This window comes from Scyliorhinus torazame, chromosome 10 (assembly GCF_047496885.1).
Source record: "Scyliorhinus torazame isolate Kashiwa2021f chromosome 10, sScyTor2.1, whole genome shotgun sequence".
Classification (NCBI taxonomy): Eukaryota; Metazoa; Chordata; class Chondrichthyes; order Carcharhiniformes; family Scyliorhinidae; genus Scyliorhinus; species Scyliorhinus torazame.
The window spans coordinates 225,562,210-225,582,432 of record NC_092716.1 but is presented as its reverse complement, the minus strand read 5'-3'; the positions used below and the strand labels follow the sequence as shown (position 1 = coordinate 225,582,432).

General features: G+C 51.6%; 1 protein-coding gene and 1 long non-coding RNA gene across 2 annotated transcripts in view; one reads left to right on the top strand and one right to left on the bottom strand.

Moving 5' to 3' along the window:
• LOC140384618 (uncharacterized) overlaps positions 1-13,398 on the bottom strand; it is a 56,225-nt gene extending 42,827 nt beyond the window's left edge. The window contains exon 1 of the long non-coding RNA XR_011933104.1: positions 13,322-13,398. This is a non-coding gene — a long non-coding RNA (uncharacterized lncRNA). The remainder of the gene's footprint in view (positions 1-13,321) is intronic.
• Positions 13,376-20,223, top strand: part of tmem9b (TMEM9 domain family, member B) — a 99,959-nt gene continuing 93,111 nt past the window's right edge. Inside the window, exon 1 of the mRNA XM_072466492.1 lies at positions 13,376-13,549. Within this exon, the coding sequence (XP_072322593.1) occupies positions 13,460-13,549 (90 nt within the window). The 5' untranslated portion in view covers positions 13,376-13,459. The remainder of the gene's footprint in view (positions 13,550-20,223) is intronic.

Here is a 20,223-nt window from a genome sequence, read left to right as displayed (position 1 = left end):
ACGAGTTCTCGACCCAGTTGAGCAAGGATTTTCTGCCCAGGACTCAACCCCGTCACCATTTTAACAGAGCACACCCCAACCCAACTTGTACTAGATGGTAGACTAAAGGACGGCATCATCAGCCAAATTTGCGCCGCCCGATGGACCCTTCTCTTACAAGGACAGGACACTACAGTAAAGAGAACAAAAACACGCACTTGCCTCGCAGACAATTTACATTACGCAGGCACCCCACATGAGTGTGAAATAATCACCACCAGGTACAACACAGGACCCTTTCTACCAAAGTCAGCTCCCCCGAAACCAGGTACTACACCCCAGAGACCCCAGCCCACAGACACAGGCGCACCCTTAAGATTTATGTGAATAGCTCCTCCACAGTTTTGAACGGTAAACAAATTACTGGTTGTGGCATATATGTAGAGGACGCGCAGAGACGCGCGTTAGAGGAGATATCATTGAAATTGCCTGGACATCTAGGTTCGCAGGCAGCAGAATTAGCAGCCGTAGCATATATTGTAGAGCACCCCGACTCGTTCCAGACCCCAGCCGACATATACGCCGACAGCTTATATGTCTGCAATAGTTTAACGGAATTCCTACCCCTGTGGGAATCTAGAGGATTTGTTTCCGCGGATGGAAAACCCCTACCCTCAGCCTCATTACTCCAGCATATTCTCAGGACAGCTAAAGATCGGAAATATGGTATCATTAAAGTTCGTAGCCACCATCGTTCTTCCCCCCCTGGTAATGTTAAGGCAGATACCCTAGCAAAGGCAGGTTCCAGACACGGTCACTTTTGGAATCCCCCCCGAGAGTGCCCCAGCACACGCGGTCCAGGTCTCACAGACCTACATTCAGGATTTAGCTCAGGCCCAAAAGGAAGACGCACAGTTCAGGGAAGTTGTAAAAGGCAACTTCCCAGCCCCCTACGATAAATGCAAGAACACTTTGAGGACACATGATGGTATAATTTTAAAAGAAGGTATTTATGTAGTCCCAACCAGGACAGGAACCAAATTATTTGTCAATTCCATGACAACTATGGACATCAAGGCGTAGAAGCGACACTCGCCCACTTCAGACCTCTCTGCTGGTGACCCGAATTGAAATCCAATGTAACGCACTACATTGAAAACTGTTTAATCTGCGCCCAGAACAATTTGGACAGATATGCAAGGAAAGGTCAGCTCAGTCACACCCGCCCTGTCAATGGCCCCTGGACGAATTTGCAGATTGGTTACATAGGACCCCTGCCCCCCTGCAAGAATGGTTTTAAGTATGTGTTGGTAGTCATCGACACCTTCACAAAATGTGTGGAAGCTTTTCCATCCAGAACTAACACGGCAAAAACGACAACCAAGATCCTAACGCAGCACATCTTCACAAGATGGGGACGTCCCCGCAGTATAGAGTCCGACCAAGGCTCACATTTTACAGGACGCGTCATGAAAAACGTCCTCACAATTTTCGGCATCCGCCAAAAATTCCACATTGCACATCACCCCCAATCAAGCAGAATCGTAGAGAGAATGAATATAACTCTCAAGGCAACCCTCAGGAAAATGGTGCAACAGCACAATACCACATGGGACACAGTTCTCCCCTTTGCACTAATGTTCATAAGGAGCACGGTATCCACTTCGACAGGATACACCCCCCACACCCTCATGACCAGACGACCCATGAAGGGGACAGAATACTTGTTAGGGCTTGATTTGACCAGCCCCACAGTCACCGCCCTCACCCATGAGAAAGCAGTACAGCAGATTATCGATAATGTTAAAGCAGCCCAGCTCGCCGCAGCTGTTAGGCTTGGGACACAAAAGAAGCAAAGTAAAGTTTGCTTTGACAAGACAGTACACGCCACAGAATTTGTAGTAGGGCAGCAGGTCATGCTATCCCTATACGACCCCAGTTCATTCCTCTCCCCCAAATTTGCAGGACCCTACTCCATTTCTGATGAAGTCAGCCCCTCCGTATATAAGATCACCTATCCCAATTGCAAGTCTGGATGGCTTCACATAAACCAGATTAAGGGTTATGGCACACAGAACAACCACTCACACCACATCTCACTTGCAGCAGCAGCTGAACACGCCCCGCCCACGGACGACCTATTCCTACCCTCCCCCAACCAGTCCAGCCCATCCTCAGACACTAGAACCTGCCCGATTTTGTTATGTTAGTTTGTTACTTTAAATGTTTGTTACTTTAAATGTTGAATGTTGTTTGTGCACTTAAAGTTTATTCACGCCACCACTCTTTTAACGTCCACTGGCAGTTAAAGGAACTAGTTTGTCGGCAGACACCCAATCATAACTACTCTTCTGATTCAAAGGTAATCATAAGACGCAGTTTCTACGATGAACACAAATTCTTTCCGTTCTTGTCTGGTCTCTCAGGCAGTGGAGTAACGGCACTGGTCCCCACCCTGTCTGAGAACCCCCATCTGGTCAGCTACGCTCGGGTAGTGCACTTACGGCACTGGTCACCGTCCTACCCGGGGACTCCACCCATTCTTGCCCCACTGTGGCCCATACGCACTTCATTCGGAGCTTTTGGTTCGAAAGTCTTTTACTGTTCTTTTAGTCTGTGGTTTAAAGAATATTCTTTGCCACAAGTTTTGTTTATTTCCGGCAACCCTTAAGTTGCTCTCCCATATTCTATTTACATCCTCAAACACTTGGATGGTACACTCACTGCATCGATCACACAGGCTGCGAGACTGCTCGCGCTGCGACAGTATTTTCTTCTCAGATGTCTTGTCCCAAAATATTTGGTCTTTCTTTTAAAAAAAATAAAAATAAAAATGAGGTAGTCACATATGGTGACAATTCTAATGGGCAATTGGTAATAAAAGGACAGGCAGACAGACATACGAGATCTTAAACAAGATAATAACAGATATTGTGCTTTTGTCCACAGGAAATCCAGAACAACAGAATACAAAGGAAGACCAAGAAAGAAAAAGAGAACATGAAGACAGACATCATGTTCTACATCTGGATCTTCGTGGGATCACTCCAGTTGCACGCGGACGCGACCCCCGTGACCCCTACCCCACAGGCTGTGAATGTTTCCCATCCCTGCCATACCCCACACCCAGAGACAGCCACTGATACACCAACCTGGTGTGACAAATTTATCACATGGTATTCCCTGTCCTACATCGTGGAAGCACTGTTCGTCATATCGATACTCTGCAGTGTCACCCACTGCATTCCACTGCGAAGGAAAGCCTCCCGCAGTCACCGGTATATACCCTCAGACCCCCTATTTTCGGACTTCAGCAAGCTCCCCACTCGCTTTAAGTGAATAAAGTGCATCGACTAATTTTTTTGTTTGTTCTAATAAAGATGTGAAATCCTGTACTTGACCGCCAAGATACAGAGACATGTAATGCTGCTGTTGTATAGTTTATACTGTTGTAAATTCTTTTGATTGACTAAGGATAGTTTAGATAAGAACAGTTAGAGGTTCCCGTGTTTTAATTGTAATGCATGCCTGAATGTCATAGCGCCCCTTAGAATTTTATAATAAAGTGATATATATAAAGCAATTTAGGTAAAAGTTCCAATCCATAGGACAGAGTAGAGTAGAACCTGTCCTTGGTTGCGGGTGCTCGACTTAGGCAGAGAACAAAGAAGATTCAGTAATATGATCCTTCACGCTTCTGTACCTTTTGCCTGATGGAAGGGTCTGGAAGAAGGCAATGCCTGGGTGGGAGGGGTCTCTGATAATGCTGTCTGCCGTCCTGAGGCAACGGTAGGTGTATACAGAATCAATGTGGGGGTGGCAAGTTTGTGTGATGTGTTAGGCTGAGTTCACCAGTCTGCAGTTTCTTGCGATCTTGGACCGAGCAGTTGCCTTACCAGGCTGTGATGCAGTTGGATAGGATGCTCTCTATTGTACATCTGAAGATGTTTGTGAGAGTCGATGCAGACATGCCAAATTTCTTTAGCTTTCGTAGGAAGTAGAGACGTTGTTGGGGCTTTCTTGACTGTTGCATCAACGTGAGTGGACCAGGACAGACGTTGGTGATGGTGACCCCCAGGAACTTAAAGCTATCGACCATCTCCACTTCAGAGCCATTGATGCAGACGGGAGTGTGTGTCGTGTTGCGCTTCCTGAAGTCGATGATCAGTTCCTTGGTCTTTCCAACATTTAGAGAGAGGTTGTGGGGCTCCAGTGTTGAGGACTATTGTGGAGGAGGTGCTGTTGCCTATCCTGACAGATTGCGGTCTGTTGGTGAGGAAGTCGAGGATCCAGCTGCACAGGGAGGGGTCAAGTCCAAGATTGTGGAGTTTGTTTATTAGTCTTGTTGGAATAATTGTGTTGAAGGCGGAGCTGTAGTCTATGAACAGCAGTCTTACATAGGTGCCCTTGTTGTCGAGGTGTACGAGTGTTGATTGCAGAGCCAGTGAGATAGCGTCTGCTGTGGACCGGTTGCGGTGATAGGTGATGTTGCAAGACAAGCTGTTATCGGAGGATGAGATAAGTGAGGGTAGTGTCATGTGAGAGTACCTTTAAGAAATGGGTGTTTATCAGTGATGTCAGAGTGTGGGTGGAGCTGGGCTGTCTGTCAGCCTTTTACTTTCATTTTAGGCTGTTTGCTGCAGGGTGTGTTTTAATTTCGTTTTCACTATTGGAGCTGAAGCCAGACAGAGCAGATGTACTGTTGATCTCTCTGCCATGGAATGACTATCTCTTGATCATTTGGTGAATTCAGAATTATAAATGTTTTCAGTAGTGAATGTAAACCTGATGTGCTTCTGTTAAACGGTGTTTCTTCTGTCTTCTGGATGTTGTTTGGGAAGTTATTAAGGATTACTTAGTGTTGTATTCTTTGGGGGTTGTATTTGAATTGATGGTTGCTAAGATGTTCACTGTATGTTTTAAAAAGGTTAACTTGAGTTCATAGAATAAACATTGTTTTGCTTTAAAAATTACTTTTCCATTTCTGCTGTACCACACCTGATAAGAGTGGGCTGTGTGCTCCCCATACCACAATCTATTAAAAGTTGTGGGTCAGGTGAACCCCGTGACACATTTTGGGGTTCTCTAAAACCCTGGCCCATAACAGTAGGGTGTCGGATATTTATAAGGAATTGATGAAGAGGGAGGGCACCCCAACGGAGGATATTTGGCGCAAGTGGAAGGAGGAGCTGTGTAGGGAGATACGAGTTGGGAGGAGACGTTGTGGAGGGTGAAATCATCCTTGTCGTGTGCAATGTGGAGCCTCATCCAGTTTAAAGTGGTACACAGGACCCACATGACGGTCGCGTGGATGAGTAGGTTCTTTGCAGGGGTGGAGGATAGACGTGGGCGGTGCGTGGGCGGCCCATGAACCACATCAACATGTTCTGGGTGTGTTCAAGACTGAGGGGTTCTGAGACATAATGTCCGAGGTGTTGGGTGTGGGGGTGGTTCTGAGTCTGGAGGTGGCAACATTTGGTGCGTCAGAAGACCCGGGAGTCCTGGGGGGTTGAGGCCGATGTATTGGCTTTTGCCTCCCTTATAGCCCGGAGACAGATTTAGTAGGTTTGGCGGACTCGGTGCCACCAAAAGCGGGGGAGTGGGTGAGCGACCCAGCAGAATTCCTGAGGTTGGAGAAGTTCAAGTTTGCTCTGCGGGTGTCGGTTGAGGGGTTTGCCCAGAGTTGGAAACCGTTCATCAAATTCTTCAAGGAGTATTAAGGGGTCAGCAATGTGGAGGTTTCTTTTTAACGGGGTGGGGACAAGGGGGTTAAAATGGGGAAGTTGGGAGTAGCAGGGCGTTGGTGTCGGGGGGTTGTGGTTGTTTATTGGGTTGATGAAATGAAATTGCTTATTGTCACAAGTAGGCTTCAAATGAAGTTACTGTGAAAAGCCCCTAGTCGCCACATTCCGGCGCCTGTTCGGGGAGGCTGTTACGGGAATTGAACCGTGCTGCTGGCCTGCCTTGGTCTGCTTTCAAAGCCAGCGATTTAGCCCTGTGCTAAACAGCCTATCCTGACAGATTGCGGTCTGTTGGTGAGGAAGTCGAGGATCCAGCTGCACAGGGAGGGGTCAAGTCCAAGATTGTGGAGTTTGTTTATTAGTCTTGTTGGAATAATTGTGTTGAAGGCGGAGCTGTAGTCTATGAACAGCAGTCTTACATAGGTGTCCTTGTTGTCGAGGTGTACGAGTGTTGATTGCAAAGCCAGTGAGATAGCGTCTGCTGTGGACCGGTTGCGGTGATAGGCAGTGATGTTGCAAGACAAGCTGTTATCGGAGGATGAGATAAGTGAGGGTAGTGTCATGTGAGAGTACCTTTAAGAAATGGGTGTTTATCAGTGATGGAGCCTTTTACTTTCATTTTAGGCTGTTTGCTGCAGGGTGTGTTTTAATTTTGTTTTCACTATTGGAGCTGAAGCCAGACGGAGCAGATGTACTGTTGATCTCTCTGCCATGAAACGACTATCTCTTGATCATTTGGTGAATTCAGAATTATAAATGTTTTCAGTAGTGAATGTAAACCTGATGTGCTTCTGTTAAACGGTGTTTCTTCTGTCTTCTGGATGTTGTTTGGGAAGTTATTAAGGATTACTTAGTGTTGTATTCTTTGGGGGTTGTAAATGGGTGTTTATCAGTGATGTCAGAGTGTGGGTGGAGCTGGGCTGTCAGCCTTTTACTTTCATTTTAGGCTGTTTGCTGCAGGGTGTGCTTTAATTTCGTTTTCACTATTGGAGCTGAAGCCAGACAGAGCAGATACACTGTTGATCTCTCTGCCATGAAACGACTATCTCTTGATCATTAGGTTGATGTGTCATCCTTCTGATATTCTGTGTATACATATTAAATACCTTGAATAAAAATATATTTTAAAAATTGTCTGGCATGAACAACTCATGTGACAAGTCATCTGGGTGGGGGCCAGTGGAGGCTCACCTCTGCACGCAGGCCAATCTTGATGTCAGTGACCGATCTGTCCTTGACCACCCCCCCCCCGCGATTGCCAAGCCTATTCCTCATAGGTCTGGCACCCTGCCGCCCATCTGGGTCCTTTCCAATCTGTTGTAGATAACTACTCCTGCAGGTACAGAGGACATTGTGAGCCCCACGCTTCATGGGGCTAAGGGAGGGGTCAGGTGTTAGCACAATGGGCATGGGTAGGAGTGGCAGGCAGGACTGGTGCCAGGGGACCGATGCCAACTCACCCAGGTGGCCAGATGGAAGTCGTTGAGCTTCTTGCAGCACTGGGTGTCGGTCCTCCTGGTGAAACTCCCCGTGCTGTCAGCCACTGCCTCCCAGGTGGCACTGACTGCCCTGCAGCTGACCTTCTGACCCCCATGGGGGAACAGAGTATCCTGTCTGGACTGCACCGCATCCAACAGTCTGGCCAGGTTGACATCCCTGAATCCTAGAGTTGCTCTGCATGGTGGCATAGCTGTGTGCTGTTATGGCTTTACTCTGTGGGATCGGGTTAAGAGCTGCTCCCCCTCATTTGCAGGGAGCTGCCGAGCGAAGTCAAGGTGAATCAGCAGGTGGGACAGTCTTTTCTGGCCTAAAGCCCATGGGGCATCATTAAATGCCCTAATTAACTTTAAATACCAGTGACAGCCTCGCCGGGTCAGACGTCAGGAAACCCACGGCTGTTCCCGCCCACTCCCACACTTGGAAACATTTCCGTAGGATCGCACCCAAGATCTGCATCTCAGTGAAGTGCGATTTTCCTCACAGAAAATTTTTTCATTGTTGAAACTTCTGGGACAGATACTACAAGCCAGCTTGACAAGAAACAAAAATAATATATTTTTGATATATATATTGCCTGCAAGCAATTTTGAACGTCAGGATGTTTTGTTGTTCATATATTGTTGTGGTGAATCAGGCAACAACTCATATCAATTAACCAACATTTCATACCCAAGTTGTGAACTGCGTGAGCTTACATTTTTCTTCCCTATATAGTACCCTTGTTTATTTCTAAAATTACACTTGCCATTATTGGACATTCTGTGCTTTGCTTACACTTTTGAATTGATGATAATTTCCAGGTTTATGTTTTCTCCAATGGGAGGGCCTGCACTATTTGCTGTCCATTTTGATCTATTTGTTGTGCCCTACATGCTCTTCAGGGGCGAAATTCTCCGTTATCAGCGCGATGTCCGCCGACCGGCGCCAAAAACGGCACAAATCCCACCTGCATCACGCCGCCCCAAACGTCGCAAAGTCTCCGGCCCGGAATGGGCTAGCAGCGACGTGACGCTATCCGCGCTGGCTCACGTGGTTCACGCCGTGCGGCGTCATACACGCCGCATGGCGTGACGGCTCATAAGGATGCGCTGCTCCCCCCACCCAACCAGAAGACCCGACCGGATGGCCGCCCGCCGCTCAGCACCGAGGTTCCAGTCCCGTGACATTGAGGCGCCCCTGGACGCAGTGGAGCAGAGGAGGGAGGCCCTGTATTCCGGACACGGCCGCAGAGTCGCCCCACGCCACAGCCGGCGTCTGTGGAGGGAGGTGGCAGAGGCCGTCAGCGCTGTGGCCCTGACACCACGCACAGGCACCCAGTGCCACAAGAAGGTGAACGACCTCGTCAGAGCAGCCAGGGTGAGCCTCCCCCCTCTGCCCGATATCCATATCCCCCATATCCGCCTTCCCCCAAGTGAATGCAGCCCTAACCTTAACCTCTGAAATACACGCGCAACCGATGGCGTGCATTCATATACCTGTCTAACACTGTTGCCTTTTACCCCTGCCACCACCCCCCCACAGGAGAAACACGCACACCACACCAGGGAGCATGTGAGGACTGGAGGAGGCCCCGCTGATGAGAGGCCACTGACCGAACATGAGGGAAGGGCCCTGGAACTGGCTGGCGGACCTGAGGACCGGGAGGTTGCTGATGCAGAGGTCGGGGGCCCACCAGCAAGTGAGCCACCGACAGCCCGTCCCCATATCCCCCCTCCCCCATATCTCCCCTACCCCATATCCCCCCTCCCCCATCTCACCTGATCACTGCCTGCGTGTCTAACCATGCATGCTTCATTGTGTATCGCAGGAGCAAACGTCGAGGCACCCATCATCGCAGATGCAGACCGCCCGCATGATGCCCCTCGGAGACCACGGGAGACGGAAAGATCTGGACCCTCTGGCATGCGATGCTCGCATGATGCCCCTCGGAGACCACTGGAGACGGAGAGACCCGGACCCTCTGGCATGCGACGCCCGCAGGATGCCCCTCGGAGACCACGGGAGACGGAGAGACCTGGAGCAACAGGGAGACGACGCCCCCGTCTTGTGCGGGTGCGACGACGCAGGCGTGTGCCACCCAGCGACGAGAGGGGCAGCCACAGGCCCCCGTCACAGCCGAGCCACGAAACCACAACCCAGGACACCACTACCCAGGAAACTGAAATACAGGACAGTGACACAGATTGGATGGGCGGAGACGAACCGCCACCCCAAAGTGCAATGGACTCAGAGTCGGACGATGCGCACGACACAACGCCACTGCTGTCACCAACACCCTCCACCATCGCAGAAACACTCACCTCGATTGGGCACTTTAGTAATGAAGCGTCTGGTACACTCACTGCTGCGCACAACACAGCCGTCCCGGTACAGCAGGTGGAGGCAGGAGCAGCAGAGGGGCCGGGCGGTCGGAGGGCAGCCCAGCCCAAGCGAACATCTGCCGCCCAGATGGATCCCGGGTTCCTGGAGTTACCACACCCACCCATAGGTCCGATGCAACCACCGAACCTGAGACAAGCGAAGAGGGCGACGGCCAGCTTGCGGCGGCTGCAGTCGCAGGTGGAGGAGTCCACCCGTGTCCAGGAGCTGGGAGTGATGCCGGTCATGCGTGCCACCCAGGCCGACACCGCACGGGTGGCGTCCGCGGTGGAGGCAATGGGTGCAACGGTGTCAGACATGGGGAGCGGTTTGCGAGGCCTGGGGCTTTCCGTGCAGGCGGCGTCTGTGACCCAGGACATGGCTGCCCTCTCACAGGAGGCCATGAGCCAGAGCCAGCGCCAGCTTCGCTCAACGCCATGGCCCAGTCTCAGCAGGCCATCGCTGAGGGCATCGGCGCCATTGCCCATGTGCTAGCCGGCGTCGCCCAGGCACAGACAGGGATGGCCAACTCCCTGAGCTCCATGGCTGCAAACCTGCAGATCCTTGTCGATACCAGCACGGGCCTCCAAAACTGGCAGCGCCAGATGTCGGGGGGGCGTCGGATGGCCAGTCTGTTCGCATCTCCCACCCACGTAGAGGCCTGGCGGCCATCGGGCACCCCGAGGGAGGAGGAGGTGCTGTGGTCCGTCCCGGCTCCCCCTGTAGGGGAGGTCCCGGTACACCTCAGACTCCCCCCCTTCCGTCCCAGGTGCATCGGGTGGGCAACGGGCAGGACAGGCTGGCAGCTCGCCATCCCAGTCGCCCGGGCCGCAGCCTGGCCCATCTAGGCCAGGACGCCCCAGGAAATGGCCACCAAAGGGATCCCGTGTCAGAGGGCAGGAATCACAGGAGTCCACCTCCAGTTCTGCTGTACCGTCTGGGGAACCACGTAGACGTAGTCATAGGGTCCGTAAGGCCAAACAATTAGACACTGAGTAGGTTGGCACGGATGCAGGGCACAGATGAGTTTTAGGGGCTAGGGCACGTGCATGAACTCCTTTCGTTATTAAAGTCAATGTTACACCTACAGAAGCTGCCTTTGTGCTCTGTCCAAAGCCATGGGTCAGACATAGTCCAACGATGTGGAGCCAGGAGCTCATCGCAGAGCGGGTTGTCATCATCCTCCATGGCCTGCAATAGACACGCGTCCACCGGGAACTGTGTGAGCCCGGCCGTTGTGCCGCAGGTGGTTCGGCAATGGGGGGGGTGGTGTGCATGCGGGTGGGGGGATGGGTGGGGGGTGTGGGTGGTCGGGTGTTGCCATGGTGTGCGGTCTGTGGCCATACTACCCGATTCCCACGCCCATCTAGTCAGTGAAGTGGGCGGCTATCAGCCTGTCCCGTGCCCGCTGGCCCAGCTGGAAACAGTGGACAGCCACCCGCCCGTGTCTAGCCCGTCTGCCCTGACCATTGCCCCCAACCCCTCATCTGGGGAGGACTGCGCCTCTTCCTGCTGCTCCTCCACTCCGCCGTCCTCTGCCTGCGGAACATCGCCCCTCTGCTGGGCTATATTGTGCAGGACTCAGCACACCACAATGATGCGGCCGACCCTATCTGACCGATACTGGAGGGTGCCCCCAGAGAGGTCCAGGCACCTGAAACGCATCTTCAGCACGCCAAAGCACCTCTCTATCACTCCCCTTGTCGCTACATGGGCATCATTGTAGCGGTTCTCCGCCTCATTGCGTGGCCTCCGTATAGGCGTCATCAGCCACGATCGCAATGGGTAGCCCCTGTCGCCCAGCAACCAGCCCCTCAGCCGGGGATGGCGTCCCTCGTACATGCCGGGGATGTATGACCATGACAACACGTATGAGTCGCGTACACTGCCTGGGTAACGGGCGCAGACGTGCAGGATCATCATGCGGTGGTCGCAGACCACCAGTATGTTCATCGAATTGGTCCCCTTCCTATTGGTGAACACGGCCGTTATCTGCAGGTGGCCGCACGGCGACGTGCATCCCATCAATCGCGCCATGGACCATGGGGAACCCGGCCACGGCAGAGAAGCCCACGGCCCGGGCATCTTGGCTCGCCCGGTCCACAGGGAAGCGGATGTAGCGGTGCGCCATGGCATATAGGGCGTCTGTCATTGCCCGGATGCACCGATGTCTGCAATATGCCGGACAGATCCCCACTCGGTGCCTGGAATGATCCCGTTGCATAAAAGCTCAGGGCCACCGTAACCTTGACGGACACTGGGAGAGGGTGTCCCCCGCCAGTGCCACGCGGTGACAGGTGTGCCAGCAGGTGGCAGATGTGTGCCACGGTTTCCCGGCTCATCCGGAGTCTCCTCCTGCATTCCCGGTCCGTGAGGTCCAGGTATGACAGCCGGGGCCGGTACACATGGGGCGTCCTCGGGTGCCTCTGTTGCCGCGACGTCCTCCTCCCCCTCCTCGTCCTGTCGGTCAGGTGTCCCTCCAGCCTGGTTGGCTGCCGCCTGCCCCTCTGCGGCAGCCTGTGCCGCCTCTCTGGCACGCTCCTCCTCCTCCTCATCCAGGGCAACATGGACATTAGCGGCTGCCGCCACGGCAGCCAACATCGCCGGATGACCGGAAAACATGACGGCCTGGGGGGGGGGGGGGGGGGAACGACATGTCATCATTGCCCATACCCCCTCCTCCCCCCAACCAGGTGGCATGGACCGCATGGGTCCGACTGTTGGAGGCTGGCACCTGGCCAGGTGGACCAACTCACTTGTCCTCGCACCCATCTCCCCGGCACGGACCCCCGTCCCCCTCCCCCTCCCAGACCCCCGTCCCCCTCCCCCTCCCCGGCAGTCATCCTCCCGTCCCCGGCACTCACCCCACCTCCCTGCACTCCCCCGGAGCCCAGCCCACTCTAAACCCCCCCCCCCCCCCCGCCGCACACACACACACAACCCTACACACCTCTCCCCTACACATACAGACTGCGGCCACGCCATCGCCTCTCCAGCGGCCAACCCCCCAGGGCGTCACCCACCTCCACGCTGGTTGGCGTAAACCTGGAGCACTGGTTGACGCCGATTGAAAGGTGGTTTGATTTACGCCGACGTGACCCGTGATCACGTCGGCGGGACTTCGGCCCATCCGGACGGGGGAGAATATCGGCAGCCCCAAAATCCATTGCCTTGCACCCACCCGTGCCATTCTCCGAGGTGTGCGGCGCGATTGACGCCCCGCCGACTTTTCTCCCTTCGGAGAATTCGGCGGGCGGCGGGGGCGGGATTCACGACGGCCCACGGCGATTCTCTGACCGGCTGGGGGGTCGGAGAATCTCACCCCAGATCTGTGTAATAGAAACGTTTGCTTTCCTTTTCACTGCTGCACAAGTCTTGAAATCCCTGATCCGTCCGCAATGTGGATCTATTTACGAAATGGTCCACTCAGGTTATGGACTGGTTAAATTTCACAAAGTAAAAGTTGACTTTTCCGACTGAATTTGATGCATGTTAAAATATAAAAGCAATTTGCAATCGGTATCATAGAATTTACAGTGCAGGAGGCCATTCGGACCATCGAGTCTGCACCGGCCCTTGAAAAGAACACCCCAATCGGACTCTCGGATAATAACCCGAATAATATACACGTATAACAGGCAAAAACAACAAGAGCCTATTATTCTCCGCTTTGCTTCACCCGAACAATAAAGAGGAAATAAAAGATAAACCGAGTCAATTCAACCTCTCAAGAGACAAACTACCGTTCAGGATCGCTCGCGCTGACAGGCCTCAGCCGTTGATGGCTGCGCCCGGCCGCCGGTTACCAGGGAAACGCCGTCTCCAGGAGACAGAGCCCTGACAACGGCGCGCGGGGGGAGGGGGGCGCGCGGAACGGAGTGATGGCGGGTGCCTGTGGCTGCGGCCTTGTCCTGTCCCTCTGGTCGCTGCTCTGTCTGCTTGCGCTGGCGACGAACGAGGAGGACAACAAGGTACGGAGTGCGGGGCGGACCAGTCTGACCGTTGGCGGATGCAGCCGTGGCTCCCGGCCGGCCCAAAACAATCTTCTGTTGCTGCGGCCGCGAATCGGGGAGCGCGGTGTGGTGGGCGGCCGGGCGGCCCTGAGGCCCTTCCAGTGTTAACTGGAACAGGTGATGACTAGAGGGGCGGAAACCCACATGTTTAGTCAGTCAAAGTGCTGCCTGCTGCCCCGTCTCACTCCTTAAATTGGCAGTGACAGTCCTCTCACAGCTGCCTTCAATGAAATAGTTTGTAGGCTGGCTCACTCTTTTCGCCATTGTGTTTTTTTCTCCTATGAATGCCGTTGTTGACAAGTTTATTATTTTTGAGTCTAATTACGTTCGTAATCGTTTTAAGACCCAGAGTCGAGAAGACTTGATTTTAAGATGGCAATTCTAGATAGATTTGCTTACTTTGCTCGGATTCAAATGTACTTTGTTGGGATTCAAATGCTAATTTTATTAAACTGGTTGATTAATAATTAGTTATTGATTTCTGAGAAAACAATTCTCCCTGGCGCAGTTGTAGTGGTTTCCCCGGTTGTGAATTTGATTTTCAGAAAGCAAATTTCAAACAGGAAATCACAAGCGATGTCTTGTGACTGATGCCCTGTGTGCATTTTACAGCTCAATATAACTGTTTAACTAAAGAACAGATGAAATCATGAGAGTTGTTATGTGACGAAGTGTTGATGTGTAACATTGAAAACGTATTCTATATAGTGAACATAGGAATTAGGCGCAGCAATCGGCAATTCAGCCCTTTAAGCCTGCTCTGCCATCAATCAGATCATGGCTGATCTCATTCTGGTCACAAATCCATCCCCCTACCTGTTCCCCATATCCCTTTAACCTGTTTTTGTTATCAGAAATATAGCTATCTCTTTCTTGAAACCATTTAATGACTCTGATTCCACCGCACAATGGGGAGCAAGTTTGAGAAGTAATTCCTTCTCATCTCAGTTCTAAATCTACCGCTTCTCAACCTATATCTGTGACCTCTCGTTCTAGATTGCCCTACAAGGGGGAACATTTGGTCTACGTTTACTTTATAATCTCTTTTAGTATTTTATATACTTCGAAAAAATCCCCTCTCATCCTTGTAAACTCCAGTAAGTATAAGCCCAAACTATGGGCGCGAATCCTCATGGGCACGATTCTCCAAAATGGAGACTAAATGTTCGCGCCGTCGCGAAATGGATGCGGGGACAACCGATTCTGGCCCCCGGGCCAGAACGCGCTGGAGAGGTTCACGCCACTCCAGCCTCCCCTGCGCCAAATGGGCACTGCGCCAACCCGTGCATGCACGGGGGACGTCTTCAGCGTGCCGGCCCCAATGCAACATGGCGTGGGGGTTCAGGGGCCGGCCGCGCAACAAAGTAGGCCCGTGGGGGGGGGGGGGGAAGGCCGGCCCGCCGATCGGTGGGCCCCGATTGCGGGCCAGTCCCCATCGGAGGTGTTGTTTCTCTCCCCCCCCCCCCCCGGTGACAGAGCCCCCCACCCCCACAGGCCGCCCCTGGCCCTTCGCGCAGAGTTCCCGCCCGTAGCGACCAGGGGTGAACGGCGCCGGCGGGACTCTGCCGTTTCCACTCGGCCCGGAGATTCGGCGGCCCGGCTGTGGACAGCCACACGCCAAACGGGCTGGCGCAAATGGCGCCGATTCTCCGCACCTCGGAGAATCGCGTGCTGCATCGGGGCGGCATGGTGCGATTGCGGCGATTTATAATAGGCTGTTTAGCACAGGGCTAAATCGCTGGCTTTGAAAGCAGACCAAGGCAGGCCAGCAGCACGGTTCGATTCCCGTAACAGCCTCCCGAACAGGCGCCGGAATGTGTCGACTAGGGGCTTTTCACAGTAACTTCATTTGAAGCCTACTTGTGACAATAAGCGATTTTCATTCTCCGGCCCGTCGCGGCGCTCGGAGAATCGCGCCCCCATATGTCTACTCTTTCATCCCCGGAATCAAGCTGGTGAACTTTCTCTGAACTGCTTCCAATGCCACGACATCCTTGCTCAAATAAGCACTAAAACAGGACACAGTACTCCAGATGTGGTCTTACCAACATCCTATATAATTGCAACACCTCTCTACTTTTATACTCCAGCCCTTTTGCAATAAACGCTAATATTCCATTTGCCTTTTTAATTAAATGCTGCATTTGCATACCACCTTTCTGCGATTCATTAACACAGACACCCAAATCCTTCAGCCCAGACGTATTTTGAATCTGCTTTCCATTTAGATAATTTACCTTTCTATTCTTTCGACCAAAATAGATAACCTCACACTTATCTACATTATACTCCATCTGCCAAATTTTGGCCCAATCTCCTAGCCTATCTATATCTGCCTGTAAAATCTTTATCTCCTCTTCACTGCCTGCTTTCCCACCTATTTTAGTATTTTACACTCTGCCCCTGCTTGGAGATCATTTATATAGATTATAAACAGTTGAGGTCCGAGGAATGACCCCTGCAGCACCCCGCTAGTTACAGTTTGCCAGCCAGAGAAGGTCTCATTTATCCTGACCCTCTGCTTTCTGTCAGTCAGCCAATCCTCAATCCAATCTGGTACTCTACCCCCAATCCCTTGCGACCTCACTTTCTTGTCCAGTCTTTTATGCGGTACCTTGTCAAACGCCTTCTGGAAGTCTAGATATACCACATCCACAGGTTCCCATTATCACCTTGCTGGATATGTCCCCCAAGATCTCAAGCAAGTTTGTCAAGCATGGATTGCCCTTCATATACTGGCAATGGTGGATTGAGCTTTGTCTTTCCAAATGTTCAGTCATCTCCTTTTTTAAAAAAAATATGTTTATTCGAATTTTCCAACAAAATTTTTAACAAACCCCCCCCCCCAATAACAAAAAGAAAGAAACACAAACGCAACAGTCAAAAATTATACAAAACGTTTACATTGGGTTTCCCCATATACAGTAACCCCCCCATATGACATTCAAAGGTACCTGTAGGGACGCCACCCTTGGGTTGCTGCTGCTGACCTCCTCCTAACGCTCCACGAGATAGTCTAGGAACGGTTGCCACTGCCTGAAGAACCCCTGCACAGACCCTCGTAAGGCAAACTTTATCCTCTCCAGCTTAATGAACCCTGCTATGTCATTTATCCAGGCTTCCACACTGGGGGGCTTCGCGTCCTTCCATTATAGCAAGATCCTCCGCCGGGCTACCAGGGACGCAAAGGCCAGGATACCGGCCTCTTTCGCCTCCTGCACTCCCGGCTCGTCCGTTACCCCAAATAGTGCCAACCCCCAACTCGGCCTGAGCTGGACTTTCACCACCTTGGACATAGTCCTCGCGAAACCTCTCCAAAACCCATCCAGTGCCGGGCACGACCAGAACATGTGGACGTGATTCGCCGGGCTTCCTGAGCACCTCCCACATTTAATTTCCACCCCAAAGAACCTACTCAACCTCGCCCCTGTCATATGCGCCCTGTGAATAACCTTGAATTGTATTAGGCTGAGCCTGGTGTAAGAGGAGGAAGAATTAACCCTGCTCAGGGCATCAGCACACAAACCCTCATCATCTATCTCCTCCCACTTGCCCTTTAACTCCTTACCGAGGCCTCCTCCTCTTCTTTCAGCTCCTGGTAGATCGCCGAAACCCTGCCTTCTCCAACCCATACACCCGAAATCACCCTGTCCTGAGTCCCCTGTGCCGGGAGCAGCGGGAATTCCCTCACCTGCCGCCTCACAAACGCCCTCACTTGCATATACCTGAAAGCATTTCCCAGTCATCTCTTTTTTAAAAAAATGTTTTTATTCTCCATTTTCACATTTTCCTTCAAAATCTACACCCCACCCACAGATCCCATCCTCCCACCACCCCAAACAACGGCCCACCTGTCAATATATGCATCCAATAAAACAAACCCTCCCACGGTGGTAACAAAGGAGAAAAAGAAAAAGGAGTCTGGGACTGCCCATGGTCACCATTGACCTATAGAGTCCACTCCCTCTCCCCCCCCCTACACCCAACGCCATCCAACCTCTGAAAGAGTACCGTACATGATAACCAAGAGTTGTACCCCCCCCCCCCCCCCCCCAGTCTCCAACTCCTCTCGTCCACTGCCTCTTGTAAAACTCCTCCCCAACCTCGGTTCCTTCCCCCCAACTTTCCACCCCGGCTAGACCACTCGGACCCTGTTCTGCCAAGCTCCGATGGCCGCAGCCCCTCCCCCCACCTCACTCCCGTTCACCTGCACGGGTCCCTTTCCCTCTTGCCCGGCCCAAGGAAAGCCCAGAAATCCCCTTTTAGCACACAAACCCCGCATATCCACCTACACCCCAAAGAGCCCTCATTTCGAGTGAAAGTCCCATCACTTCCCTTGTCCAAATATATACAACATTGGCTCCTTTAGCCCATACACCCACACGCAGTGAAACAAAAGAAGGAGAAAATACAGTCAGTCATGAGGTCACATCGGCACATGGCCATTTCTCCATTTCTCAGTTCTGCCACAGTCCTTCTGCCTTCGCAAACTCCTCCGCTGCTTCCGCCGTTCCAAAATAAAAGTCCCTGAGCTTGTAAGTCACCCTCAGCTTCGCTGGATATACAATGCCGCACTGCACCTTGCTAATGTACAGTGCCTCCTTCACCCGATTGAAGGCCGCCCGCCTCCTCGCCAGCTCCACCGTAAAGTCCTGGTAAAGGACCTTCTCCTTCACACTGTACCTACGGAAGCACAGAGTCACTACCCTTGGCTGCTCACTCGCCATTGGTACAGGCCTCCACGACCAATGAGCCCGATCATATCGAGAGGGATCCTCCCCCAATAGTTTTGTCAGCATCGCGGCAAAATACTCAATCAGCCTCGGTCCTTCAACTCCTTCGGGCAGCCCCACAATCCTCAAATTCTGTCGCCTGGATCTGTTTTCCAGGTCTTCCATTTTTCCTCGCAGATCCTTGTTAATGTCCGTCACCTTCCGCATCTCCTTCCCCATCGAGGCAAGTTGATCACCGTGCTGCAATAATGTCTCCTCCATTTCCTTCAGCGCCTCCCCTTGCTCTCGCACCTCCGTCACTGCGCTCGCCACCGCCGTCATCACCGGGGAAATCGCCTCCTCCACCAGCGCACTCAATCTCCTCTCATCTCCTTCCTCATTGTCTGCATGTATCTTGTAAACTGTCGTTCGAATTCCGCAGCCATCACCTTAGTTATTTCTTCAGCCGTAAGCAATGCGGCCTCCACTGGTGCTCCAGCCTCCATTTTCCTTGGTGACCCCGCGGTGACCTTTCCACTCCCCAACGGACCTTCAGCTGTTTTCTTTACGGACAATTTTTTGCTTACCCTCGACATTCTTCTTCACTGTGCCTTTACTGTTTCTTCCTGCTTTTGCCGCCTCCATGGACCCTGGGACCGGGCTTAAAGCCCCGAAAATGCTGTTCCCGAACGGGAGCCCTCCATTGTGCGGCCGCCTCCCGCCCGCCGTCACTGGAAGTCGCGTCATCTCCTTCTTAATGATTGTTTCCAGCAACTTCCCCACCACAGAGGTCAAGCTAACCGGTCTATAGTTTCCTACTTTTCCCCTCTCTCTTTGAATAGGAGCAACAGGTTAACATGTTTACAATCAACCAGGACCCTTCCAGGATCCAGGCAATTCTTAAATATCATAACCAATGCATCCACTATCTCTGCTGCCACCTCCCTTAATACCCTAGGGAACAGGCCATCAGGTCCCAGAGACTTATTTGCCTTTAATCCCATTAGTTTATTCAATATCATCTCCATAGTGATGGTTATTGCATCAAATTCCTCTCCAAATTAACTGTAGTTTTTGAAAAAGTTTTATTGTCTTCTACCATGAAGACAGAGGCAAAATAAACTGCTTCAGTGCCTCTGCTATCTCTGTGTTCCCCATTATTACCTCACCAGTATCGTCCTCCAAAGGGCCAACATTTACTTTAGCTATTCTCTTCCTGTTTATATACTTCGAGGAGCTTTTGGTATCAGTGTTTATGTTTCTGCTAGTTTCCTTTCGTACTCCATCTTAGTCTTTTGATTTTATTTTAGTAGCCTTTTGCTGAACCTTAAAGTTCTCCCAATCCTCCAGCTTACCACTAGCTTTTGCACTATGCTATGGCCTAGTTTTTGCCTTTATGTCTTCCTTGACTCCTTGTTTAGCCATAGAACATTTTTCTCCCTTTTACAATTCCTATTCCTCTCAGGAATATACTTTAATTAAGAGATATTTAATATCTCCTGAATATCCACCATTGTTCCTCAACTGTCCTATCCTCAATTATTTGTGCCCAGTCTATTTGGGCCAATTCTTTCCACAGGCCTGTATAATTGCCTCTGCCCAATGTAAAACTCTCGTTTGGCACTCGTGTCTTCTCTCGCTTAATCTGAATTTGAAATTCTAGCATGTTGTGATCACTCCTACCAGGAGTATCCTTAACGACAAGACTATTTATCAATCCTTTTTTATTACATAATACTAAATATAAAATAGCCTGCTCCCTGGATGGCTCCATAACATATTGTTCCAAGAAACAATCCGTCATACACTCTTATGAAATCTCCCTTGAGGCTACCCTTTCCAATTTGATTAGTCCAGTCAATATGCATATTAAAATCGCACATATTTACCGTTGTGCCCTCATTATTTCTTGGTTTATAC